This window comes from Pelecanus crispus, chromosome 15, assembly GCF_030463565.1.
Source record: "Pelecanus crispus isolate bPelCri1 chromosome 15, bPelCri1.pri, whole genome shotgun sequence".
NCBI classification, from domain to species: Eukaryota; Metazoa; Chordata; class Aves; order Pelecaniformes; family Pelecanidae; genus Pelecanus; species Pelecanus crispus.
This window is the reverse complement of record NC_134657.1, coordinates 8,707,986-8,720,548: the sequence shown is the minus strand read 5'-3', so window position 1 is coordinate 8,720,548 and position 12,563 is coordinate 8,707,986. Positions and strand designations below refer to the sequence as shown.

The following is a 12,563-nucleotide window of genomic DNA, read 5'->3' as shown; positions in this document are numbered from 1 at the left end:
TATGCATGTAAGCCATAGGGCTGTCCCAGTAGCGGGAGAAACGCTATCCACCATGAATTAAACCACTTAATACAGACAAAAATCATTATTATAATGAAAATGCTAGAAAAAGCATAGCTTACACCCAAAATGTATAACATTGACCAATTAAGCCTTTTACTTACTACCTTTTCTTTAACATAAAGCAGTAACATACTCTTTTTCTAAATTGAAAAAAGCAGCAAAATAGTAGAAATATTCCACATCATTTCCTAGCTTCTGTTCCTCTGCCACACTTTATATACTAGGACTATGAAGGGGTCACTGGGGAAAAATCCAAAACAAGACCAAAACCATCTTTGATGCTGTACAAGTTCTAAGCAAACAGAGGGAAATTGATTTTAATCAAGTGTGCGTGAACCAAAGGGTAGTAAATTTATCCTCTGGAGTGACTGAGCAAACAAGCGTCGCTCGTCAAGCCAGAGCAAAGCTGATGGCTCTTACAAGCAATATTAGAGAAATCTCTCCTACAGCAATTCTTGTCCGTCACAACTGTAACATTTACAAAAAAACCCTCCTTCATTTTGAAGACGTTTGCCCCCTGACTGGGCAGCACGCTGTGTACTGTTATCACCAGCATCTACACAGCCTCAACAGAATGCCTGAACTTTTGCCAAAGGATCCCATAAAAGTCAAAAGTATGCCATTCTTTTCACACATAAATAAAAATACCCGGGGAAATAAAATTCCCTACAGAAGAGAGGATCAGAGCTGGACTATCAGATGCAGTCAGATCCTTCCTCTGGACTGGAAAAGGCAAAGGTCGGCAGCGTAAGGGCTCCCCTGACTACCAGGGCCTCCAGAGAGTGCTGGCGTCTTTCGGAGATGCTTGCTTCAGGGTGCTGGGGCTCCCAGGGGAAAAGGCGACCTCCGTAGCGGCTGACTGGCTCTTCTGGAAGTGGCTTAAAAGTTTGGTTTGTGTTTCAGTTCGGACTTTATGAAGAGAGAGGAAATGGAAAGCTTCTTGCAAGCACCTAGAATAGCCCTCTCTGAAGTCAAACTGAGAGCTTTTATGGAAGGATCCTGCAGCTAGAGAAGGGAAGAGAAGAGGGAGGGGGAAGAAAGAACAGTTTAGAGACGTTGTTCGTGGCTAGAGATTCATAAAACTGTCAGAGATTTGCAGTAAGCTAGAGACTGAAACAAAATTCACTACTCACTCTTCATCTGCAGCTGGCTCTGCTGCTTCAGGTAGCTGACGGTCATCTCCAGGATGTCGGCTTTCTCCAGCTTGGAGTTGGGCTGGTGCCTCTGAAACTCCTTCTCCAGGAGCAGTTTCAGCTGCTCGATGCTGCTGTTAATCCGGTCACGGCGCATTTTCTCCACCACCGGCTTCCTCAGCTGTAAAAAGCAAAGGAAAAGAGACCTATTATTAGCAGGATCTTCTCTCTGCCATTTCACAGGACCGTTTCTTGCCCGTCACTGCTCCTAAACAACGTGGACCAGTTTCTCAGCGGGTGTAAACTGCTATGAGGACAGCTGAGAGCGTGGCTCGAAGCTGCCTTGCTGTGCCTGCACTTACTTTGTTTTTCTCCTTTGGTGTCAGCAGGTTGTCGGGCTCCATGAAAACAGTGCTGGGAGCCATCTGTCCTGGGAAAGGAAGGAGGGTCTCCGAGTGGAAGTCCAGGAGAAGCGTCTTGCTGGAAGCTGCCTCTGCCCGATATTTATACTGTGCAACCTTGCTGAGAGCCTGTGGGTCTCCGGCTCGGTGGAGTTTCCCACACTCCACAGCCAATCGGGGAGACAGGCAGCACAATAGGAGAAGCCTCTATTCTTGCATGCTCCATTGCCAGTGAATAGCCCGGGCATAATGACCTGCTCCCAGATGAGCAGGTGGGGAGTGTGTGGGACGTGAAAGGCTGGGATCAGAATTACGTGTCAGAAGCTGGGAAAGAGCTGGCCTTCAATGGGAAAAGGCTGCTGACTAATGCCGCGGATCAATAGCATTCCAGACGCAGCCTTGGGTTCACGTGTGTGGATGAAGGAGGTGGTCAGCTGCCCAATGGCGGGAAATAAACTACTGTGGGCCGACTGCTGCGTGGGGCTGCATTCCCCTCTGGGGACACAGAGGCACACGCTTAAGCGTGCACAAGTGCACATGCACACACGAGCGTGTTCTGGCTTTCTGAGATCAAGAGTGGCATTTCTGTAAATCCACTCACCTTGTTTTCTCAGTAAGCCAGACCCAGTTATTCTCCCCCAGGTGACTGTGACAACCATTTTGCCCCTTTGAAAAAGAAAACAGCTTGTCCAGTTTGGCTTACTGCAAATAAATACCTTTAATTGTAAGGACACACAGTTACTGAAAATGTTTTCTGTTTTGGTCTTTGTTCTCTCCCCTTGATATCTTAGGCACTTCTTTAGAACACTCTCAAGCCATGTCACAAGCACGTCATGTTTCTGTTTTCAAATACCTGCAAGATAAATCTGCAAGGAGAAGGATCTCAGCATGTTTTGGGATCAGTTCGGTCTCACGTGCTGCTTTCTCATTTCCTCCCCAAAATGTGTTTAATTCTTTTCATTTAATCTATGCAGAAAGGAAAACTGAGTGCAAAACAAATTCGTATAGTCCATAAAATTATTAGAAATTCGAATTCCCAATTCCTCATTCTCCACTGGGGAAGTTTCTATATTGAGATGCACAGTCTTTGCTCAATAGGGGCCTGCAGCTGGAAGGGTTAACAGTCTTGCTATTTGTATCCCATAAAAACCCAGCCAGAGATTCGTGTTGGAAACCTTGAACCAGATCTGCCTGCATTTATCCTGCCTTCCGCCCATGCAAGTACTGCTTTCTTTTATGAGCTCTAACCTCACACGAGCCACTGAAGAAGGAAATGGCAGCCGAGTGTTTTCTGCATCCTCTGGACATGCATCCTGGGCTGGGTGGAGCAAGGCTGACGGCAACGTCGCCCTGTTACACCACAGGAAGGGCGAAGCGGGCAGGCAGCAGCATTAACCACACGTCCAGAACCTGCGGTCCAGTCCCAGATTTACTCCAAATGCGCTGCGTGACCTAGTCAGTTCAACACGCTTCTCTGTGAGCACCAGTATCTCCCTCTGTATGATTCAATGCAGAAATAATAGTAATCAGATAAACTACTGTCAAGTAATGTGAGGGCTTATGTTTGGGGATCTCTTACTGACAAAGAAAGGGTAGTAAGTAAATACTGTTTGTGTTTACATTAATATATGTGTATGTGTGTTCGTGTGTATATCAATATATATGTGTGTGGTCACGCATGTCTAATGTGACTGCACATCCACAGGGACACATTTCTCTCGCTCTGCAACTCGTTATCTGTAAGACCAGGTAAGGCTTAATGACCTCTTCCAGGATCTGCCTTTCCATCCCTATTGTACTGCTCTTGAATAGGCTCCCTTCTTCTCGTACAGAGCAGCAGCTGTTGAGCTCTGAGTCTTTTATGTCAAGTTGTGGGAAAGCTTTTGTGACACTATTTCACATGTTCTCCTCAAAGCTTGTGGATTATCTTTGAGCCCATGTAATACCACCTCTGAAACCAATCTTTCGCTCCATGCATCCCTCTTGGGGAAATTCTCTGAAACAGAAACTCCTGAGTAGTAACTCATTTCTTGAGCTCGTTAATCAAGTGCATGAAGAAGAAATGTGCCAATTCCGTGATCAGCAGGGTCCACTAGCAGTTTTGCTAGAGACGGTTTCTGTTTCCCAGATTAACTCACTAATAAGCAGCTATAAGAACAGCAAGGATTTCCCCTTCCAGCACAAGTCATATAAACAGGCACTCTAGTTTTAGTCCAACAAAGCTGTTTAAAGTGTCAGATGCCTTCCCTGCAATCACCCACAGTACACAACAAGAAACTAAGCCTACTTCTCAGGAACCTGTGCATTATTGCATTCCTGCATCATAGGACTTTTATTCCAGGGGAGGACAAATTAACTTTCCATGATAAAACTGTAGCAGAGCAGATGTGTGACTTGAGTGACTTGGTCTGCCTTTGGCTTTCTTCTGTCACATTGGCAGGCTCTGGCTGTGTCTGGGATTTGCCCAGTGGTTCTGAAGATGTGAGGGAGAGAGGCAAGAGCCCAGAGTGGTGGTGGAGTCACCATCCCTGGAAGGGTTCAAAAAACGGGTAGACGTGGCACTCTGGGACATGGTTTAGTCTAGTCTACCCTTGATTGGTTTAGTGTGCACTTGGTAATGTAGGTTAATGGTTGGACTGGATGATCTTAAAGGGCTTTTCCAACCTAAACAATTCTATGATTCTATGGGCTGGGGCAGCTGGCTGCAGCCCCTCAGCCGATCCAGACCAGGCTGAAGGCATTGCCACCCACACATCTCCCACCGCTGATTCCACCTGGGATCTCCACAGCAGGATTTTACACATGAACCTCTTATTTCTCCACTCAGCACCCAGGGGATTACAAAGTAACTCCATGGGAGCAGTCATGCAGTCATGCTAGCCTGAACCACCCTACTCTCCTTGGTCTTGGTAGAAATTTTGCTTAATTGACTATTAAAACATTTAGCTCATGTTAAGAGAGAATGAAAACCTCTCTCTTTACTTTCTTGCTCCAAGAAAGTAACTTCTATATACCCTCTTGAAGGAATGAATGGTATGGGATAAAAATACCGACTTGATTTTTTCCAGGATCCCAAGCATCAAGTCCTGTTCCATGTCTGTTTACTGTGTGTGCTTGAGGCATAATGGACCTTTTTTTCTCCTGCTCTTTAGTAATTACGTGGTTAGGCATTGTCGCTGTAACCCAAGCCTTCAGACTTCCTGCCTTTAACCCTGCCACTGACTCGGTTTCAGAGCAATGTAAGCTCAGGTCCCTTACAAAAAACCCATAGTCCAGCAAAGGCAGTATCAGCTTTCCTAGCAGGGATTCCAGAAGAGCTCCACTGCCCCACATTTGGCCAGTCCAAAGCCAAATGGAAAGGAGTAGGAGACAGTTGTGCCAACACTTTGCCTGACTGCACTGTGGTAGTGGTTGTGCACTTGGCACAATCAAGGGGTCAGTGCTCAAAAGTTCTTCTCCTTTAGCATCCAAACTGCCCTGAAGCCTGCTACTGAGCAGGCTGAATGCTAAGTGGCCTTGAGAAATTCACTTAACTATAGAGGCTGGAGGCCCTACACATTTAGAACGTGTGTGGTAATAAAAATTACAATATTCAATCTATTATTGTGAGATGAATGTAGCAAAATCTCTCCCAGATAGTAAAGCCACTGAGGTTCCTACTTCCTCACACTGTGTCACATGTGAATTTTAAAGCATCTAAAATAAGAACATAAATTTAAAATAGCTTTTTATTTTCTCTTTGGTTTCACAGTCTGTGAGGGGAAAAAATAGTCAATTACTGACCATCTTGGAAAAGTTACTCAGATTAGATGCTCAGTTACCCAAAACTGAAGCTCTGCTTCTGCTTTGGTTGGAAATCCTAAAGAAAAGTGATAACAAAAATTCCTCCCTATTATAAAGTCAGCAGAGTCAGTGGACTTTACACTAAGGATAATGAATTCTGAATTACACACCTTCTGCTGTGGTTCCAAACATACACAGTATTGCATAGAAAACTTAGTAGGATCCCAAGATACTGGATCTGGATAACATGTTTGAAATACGGCATTAGCAATAGCCTTCCCCCAGAATCTCTGCCAGATGTTAGCCTCTTTAGGAAGACTTAAAGATGCTGCTGCTTTCCCAAGTCTTGAGAGATGCTCATTGCTCCCATCGCTTCTCTCCCGATATGTGCTGCCCAGATGGCCTTTTGGGAGCAGGGTTTCCCACTGAACACAATGCAGAGGCAAGCACCGTTGCTAATGTGGTTTGTAGTTAGGCACACTTCCTTTGTGACAGGAATGAATATAGTTAAGAAATGGTGTGGGAAACTCAGAGGTACACAAACTTCCATAGCCTTATGTTAGTAAGTCATTTAGAAAGCTAAAACGCTTGGGAGCAGGGACAGAGCAATGCTTCTGAATAGAGAACGGGAAAGACAACAGAATGTAGGAGACTCGGTTAGTGCCGAGTCCTACAGACCATCCTGAGGTGACAGATAAAACGGGCCCAATCCTAAGGGTCTTACTTGGATCCTCACTGAAGTCAACAGAAACCTTGGAGACTCCATGAAGGGTGAAGCGGACTGCTAGATTTGGCCTGCAGCTTTTGTACCTCCAGAGCTATTTCCTGATCTCCGGTAAACCAGTGTAAATACAAATTACCTCTACACCTACAGTGGAATTTATCAAAATCCTAATCAGCAAAGTTTGAGCCTGAATTTCCACCTGCTAAATACCAAGATCAGAATCTGGTCTATTGTTTCCCATTTCTTTCATCCAAGCCACACAGAATAGTTTAGAAATATTAATGAAGAGAAAAGCTTCCCCATAGTATTACTGGTATAAAATCTGATCTAATTTTCTTAAAAGCCAAGCCCAGCTCCTATAGCTCTGTATGGGTCATACAAAAGTATCACGATATCCTCATGGTCCATCGGAGTCATCTTTTTCCCTTAGCACTGTGCAAAGAGGTGCAAAAATCCCATTGCAAAACTGCAGCGACGGCTGCCTGAATGGGACCTGTTATAGGCTGTGTTTCAAAGCTTGGGATTTCCAAGTTTGCTCAAGGAAAGCACGCCAACTGACACGTGGAGCTAGGGAATCGGTGCCCTGCCACACCATTCTGGGTGATGTGCTGCAATGGTTGCCGTCATATTTGGGCAGGCCAGCCTTTGGTAAAAAGAATAGCAAGACAGAGGTACTGAGCAGCCTGGGGTATGGGCAGTCTGACTGTCAAGTGACGCCTGGTAGCAGAGCCTCTTGGTACCTGTCAGCGACTCCATGGACAGTCCTAGCAAAAAAAAAAAAAAAAAAAAATCACATTATTCTGGGCAAAGCTGAACTGAGGCAATGCCTCACCTACAGCAGAGGATCCCCAAGCTGGCAGGAGGAAATGGGTCCTGTATGTAAACCCCATATTTAAAATACAGCAAACAGCAATTCAGATTAACATGCCAGGGCAATAAAGGATCGGAGGAGCTTCTGTATCTGTTTGCAACAGTTTGCATAAGCTTACGAGCAGCTTGACTAATACCAAGGGTCTGTGTTTCCTGGGACATATTAAACACACCCGGGGAATTAGAGGCAAACAGAGTATGGGGCTCAGAAGTCTTAGTGTGGGCCAAAACCACCTCTGCCACCTTCAGTGGGACAGTTTTCTTTGGCCTTACTGGTGGGTGAGCAAGATTCTGCTCCTGCAGCTCCCTTCCCTGTCATTTCCTCCTCGCCCTTTCTCGCTCTGCTGCTTGGCTCTCCCCGTTTGAGCCTGGCACAACTTCTGTTTGTCTGCATAGCTTCCTTCACTTTTTTCCTTTTACTCGGGGTTTATTTTCCCTTCATGAAGTTTTTATAATCTGATTTTTCGTTCTGTCACTCTTTTTCCCTCTGTCTGTCACAGGCAGATGTGGTCTGAGGACAGGAGTGTCTTACAGACCCGCAGACTGTGTGAGTTTGGAGTTCCTTCCAGTTTCCCACACTGCTCTCCTATTCACTGCATTCAGGCAGAGGATAAAGGAAGTGTGCCATGCTACAAGCTGAATTAGAAATGGTGTTTGACTTCCCTTTGTACTTCACAGAAACCTTGCTCTGGGTAGACCATCTGCATAGCACTCACTGTGGAGAAACCCATTGATCAAGGCCTGTCAGCCCAGCTGGGGGAACTTGGGAAAGTAATTCCTTGTGCCACTTCAGTTCTTTAGGGCTTAACATCTGGCTGGAGGGGGAGGCGACAGTTGATGGTTTAACAGTCTTGCTTCCTTTCAAGTTTGGGATGCTGTTTTGATCCCCGATAAGCCTTTCTGAAATCCTGATTTTAATAACATGGAAAGCATCCAGAAGACTAGGAATAATGCACTGGCTTTGCATTTTCAAAGTGCTTTACAAATACCAGCTAATGAATTCTCAGCAGCCTCCTCTGTGAGATAAGGATGTATTATTAGCAATGTTTTACAAAGGAAGAAAAATGAGGCAGACAGCAGAGAACCGAAATTCCAATATTTCAAATAGCCTACTGGTTGCAGTGCTTCTATTGCCAAGTGGCTATTTGAGACATCTGGTTTGCAAAGATGCTCAGCACCCACTTTTGTTTTAATTAGCTTTGGCATCTCTGAAAAGGGGCCAGCTCCCTAGCTTGTGGGAGAATTTGGATTACCGGCCTGGACCACACTCGCAGCCATGCACCACCTAGATAAGCAGATGCAAAAGTTCTCCTTTGTACTCAAGTTCAGTAGTGGGTTTTGAAAATCTTTCTTAGGACAATTTGTTCAAGCCCATGAAATGGCTGGAAAGGAAGATGCACTCAAATCCTTGATCAGGAAATAATGATCTATTCAACAGAAATTCACTTGATCTCTCTAGAAAGTAAACTAAGTTTTAATCTGTTTATTCATGCTCCTGAAGACCTACCAAAACCTCAGTCTTCAGCTGTCCTTAGTCCTTGTGCAGATCCGTCTGTCAGCACCACCTAATTTTGATCAGCTGCCTCCCAGCGGTTACGGTTATTCTGGCCTTGGAGCTCTTTGGAGGGGAGGATGCAGTGTGCCCTGAATTACATGAGCTCTCCAAGTTTATAAGGGAATTTCAGGCCCTAGACACTTGGCCTGGATAAAACCAGTGACTTAGAAATGGGAAAGGAGCCATACCGCTTTAGTTAACAAGTCCAGTGCCGTCTGCAGCTACAGTGTGTGCTGATCACCGGTCGTATACAAAAGGTGTCTGCACAGTCTCCTGATGGCAGCTCCTGGGGACTTCGTGCCAGATTCCCAGTACCTAGCGCTGCAGATGATTGTAGGGCACGGTTTATGCTACCAGCTACACTGGAGATGTTCTGGGGGTCCTGGTCCTGTTCTTAACCCTCTCTAGACTGTTTTCTTTAGAGTCTGGCTCTGGTTATTGCACTACATTCCCCTGATCCTCACATCTGACAACGTGCCTTGCCCTGTGGCGTGGTGATGAGGGCATCCAACTCTGCCTTGTATGCCTTGTGAGGACCAAGGTCTGTCAGCTCTTGCATGTGCCCCTCTGCTAGTCCTTTGCCTGGCTCAGAACTAGGTTATCTAGCTTTTGAAAACCCGTTCTTGCCTGCAAGGCAAGTGCCTGCTTTTATCAGACGTGATCTCTTCATTCTGCTGCCAGCGGGACATGGCAAAGATGTTCCTCAGTCCTCCAAAATCCACCTGCCTGGCAGGGCAGGACTTGACACTGAGCCCCAAGACACTTTCAGCAGGCACACGTCCATTGTCCTCCGCAGTACGGCAACTGACAGCCACCAAGCATGAGAAAGTGGATTCCGGTAGGAGCTTGCATCCCGAAACTCAGGCTGAGCTCAGGGGAAGGGGAGAGATTCGCTGGGGCATACGGGAGAATCAGCTTCAGGTTACAAACTTGTTCCCAAGGTAGGGAACAGTCAGATGAGGCTCAGGGGACACCAGGGACGTCTGTGACTATTATCTCCCTTCTCCACCGCTGCCCTAGAGTTGAGTGATTAAATATCTGACACATGCAGATAGGATTAATTGCTGCTCTGCTAAGGCAAGAGGTGACTGCCCTCCTATCTGGCGCAAACACACCGTTCCCATCTTGTCAATGACAGCAAGTGGTTGCTGGGGCCAGACCTCACGAACCACACTCCCAATTCTCAACCTGCTCCTCTGAAATATTCTGTCTGCAGGATACCTTCTCCTTGCCAAAATGCTTGGCAGCACTATTTGCTAAGTCCTGTGATTTTTATCATGAGACTCATAATACTTATGGCCTTCAGTAGGACTTCATGTCCAAGCCTCATGATTCTATACAGAGAGAAAATTAATGATATCAATCCAAACAAAGTCCAAATGCTCAACAATCAAAAGGTAAGTTAAAAAAAAAAAAAAAAACCATCAAAATACTTCTATTTTTATTAGAAACATGTAAATGTTTTTGTTAAATCCCTATGACTTTCAGCCCATTTCTTGGTTTCTTGAAGCCCAAATTTTGACATCTGAAAGGTTGGCAGTAATGCCAGATCCTCAGAGATGCTGAGCCCATTGTAAGAACTGAGTATCACTGTCTTCCAAAAAAACCCCACCCAGAACAATGAAGGAAGTACATGAACTGAGCAGCTTCTGTGTTTGCTCCCTCCACTCCACTCCGTGACAGGCTGTTCTCGCTTGGCCAGCGCCCAGTAGGTGACTGACTGATGGGGTCTGGGTATTGCAGAGGACTTTTGGGGAGCACGTGCTCCCGCTGAAGTCAGCGGTATCGGGGGTGCCTTAGAGCAAAACTCAAAACCGTCTGGTAGTGTGTGTGAGAGAACTGCTGGCTCTCAGCCCTGTTGCTGAGATGGGGAAGAGTTTCGTTGCTGAGATGGGGAAGAGTTTCGTTACTAAGATGGGGAACAGTTTTGTTACTGAGATCGTGACTAACTTAGCACTGACTGGCGTAACTACAGAGCAAGGTGCAGCTGAGTCCCCTGGTAAAAGCAGAAGGACAGGATACATTCTGTGGCTGGTTTATATGGGTTTTTGAAGGAGGAAGGTGGTAAACACATAACATGGTGGCTCCCGCAAAGCCCGCTCCCAGGGCAATGTGTTCCTTTGAGACATAATTGATTCCTGCCATCAGGCACCAGCCTGCTCTCCCCCGGGGTCAGCGCTTTCCCACATCCAACCCCATTATCCCACAGACCATGCCTTTTGTACAACACACTCCAGCTATTCATGTGCAAAGCAGCTGTAATCCCCAGACCTTTCAGAGTCAATATACCAGGAAATAATAAATCCCTCTTGTGCACTCTTGAATATGCTGAGAGGTGACTTGTGGGAATTTCAGCTGGGCAGAAAAATAATAAATTCTCCTTAATTTTTAATTATTTGGAATGCTCACTGTAGGGAGACTGTGTCATTGGTGCATGACTATTTCAGGGTCACCCACACAAGCAGCTATAGAAATTGCTTTTGCCTCTAACAACCCTGAAAATACAGATCAAATTGTCTCATATGTTTCTTAATGATCAAAGTCCACTTTCCTTCACTTATGCACCTGGGAACGGCAGTATATTAAGCATTCTGGATCTAAAGAAAAAGTAATTAAAAAAGGTTAAACCTGTGAAGAATGTACTTTACAGTAATAAAAGACCCCTTTTTGCCAGGGTTCTAATGTCTAAAGGAGGCAAGATAATGCCATGCTAATGACATTTAATGGAATATTTTATACAGTAGGTCTAATAACAACATAACCTTTACCCTGAAGGAGGCAGATTTCACTACACTTCCACTCTGTTCAGACAGCAGAATTATGCTTGGCTTGCGAGAGCAGGAGCAGCCAATCCTGAATAGCAAGTTTGGCAGGATAATTTCTTTATATATTGCCTCCCATGCCAAACCATTTTTTTTTAACCTATTTACTGTGTCGAACGTCGTAGCACTGAAACACCCTGAGCGGAACACGGTAGGGAGGGCTAGGTGCACCACGGGGCTGGGAGAAGGGGTCTTCCTCTGTGACCCCAAAGCAAGCAGTGGCTCGAGTTAAAAACTGTCAAAGGATCATTAGGGTTCACCTCCAACAGGCAGTACCCTGTCTTTTCAAACCTTATCCAAGAAACCTCCACAAAGCAAGTCGTAAGAGTGTGAGGATGATGAAGGGATGTGGTAATACTGCAGGGATTTGTGGTGCTAAAATCCAGTAAGCTTAAACATTAGGGCACGTCTACCCAGCAACAGTAAGGCACGAATGTGGCACAACATACAGACCCGATAGTTTCATCAAGCGTTCAAAGATAATAATTCCACGCCAATGTGTCAGCACAGGTCTACTTGGGACCCTGGCAGGTGTCCTCATTGCTGCCGTCTTCCTCGGTGATACTGCCACGAGCGCATTACCTGTGAAAGTGAGATCACAGCTACCTCGGTCCTAAAAAGCCTTCCGTTTTACCTGTGTAAAGCCTTTCCAGCAACGCTAACCGTGGGCTGGCCTGCAGAAGAGACAAAAGCCCACTCGAGATCCGACTGCAGACAGGACGGATCCTGCAAGGCCCGGCTCTCCAGGCAGCCGTGATGACCGAGGGTGTCCCAGGGAAGAAGTATCTCTGCCAGGCTCCCAGCAGACGGGGAGAAAAGCAACTCCTCTGCGGGAAGGGGCCACACGTAGCACTTCCACTGCAGAGGAGCACTGTCCCCAGAGGCTCTCCTCCTCCACTTCGCCCTCGCAGGTGTTCAGCGCTATCCCCAAGCCGTGCCAGAAAAGCACGGGGGCCACTTCGGCCCTGTCCCTACCTCCCACCACAGACACGGGCTCAGCTCCTCATTCCAAGAGGGCTCTGCCCAGAGTTTAGCAGCACCCCGTAACTCCCATTGCCCAGAAGAGCAAACTGAGGCACGGTGAAGCAAACCAGCAGCCGCCGGGCCAGGCAGCGCTGCAGCTGAGCTCGGGATTCCTGCGTGCGAACCGGCGTCTCTGCCCCCTTGCCCTGCGTTGCCCCTTTCTCCTGGTGAACACAGATCTCTGAGAAA

At 46.4% G+C, this 12,563-nt stretch overlaps 1 protein-coding gene across 1 annotated transcript; it reads right to left on the bottom strand.

Moving 5' to 3' along the window:
• Nucleotides 1-826: 826 nt before the first annotated feature.
• On the bottom strand, nt 827-1,621 carry LOC104023753 (transcription factor HES-5). The gene is made up of 3 exons (XM_009486493.1): nt 1,559-1,621; nt 1,197-1,377; nt 827-1,068 (listed from the first exon to the last, which is right to left on the bottom strand). Exons 1-3 carry the CDS (start codon nt 1,619-1,621, stop codon nt 827-829), a joined length of 486 nt encoding a protein of 161 aa, XP_009484768.1.
• Between the last annotated feature and the right edge of the window lie 10,942 nt (nt 1,622-12,563).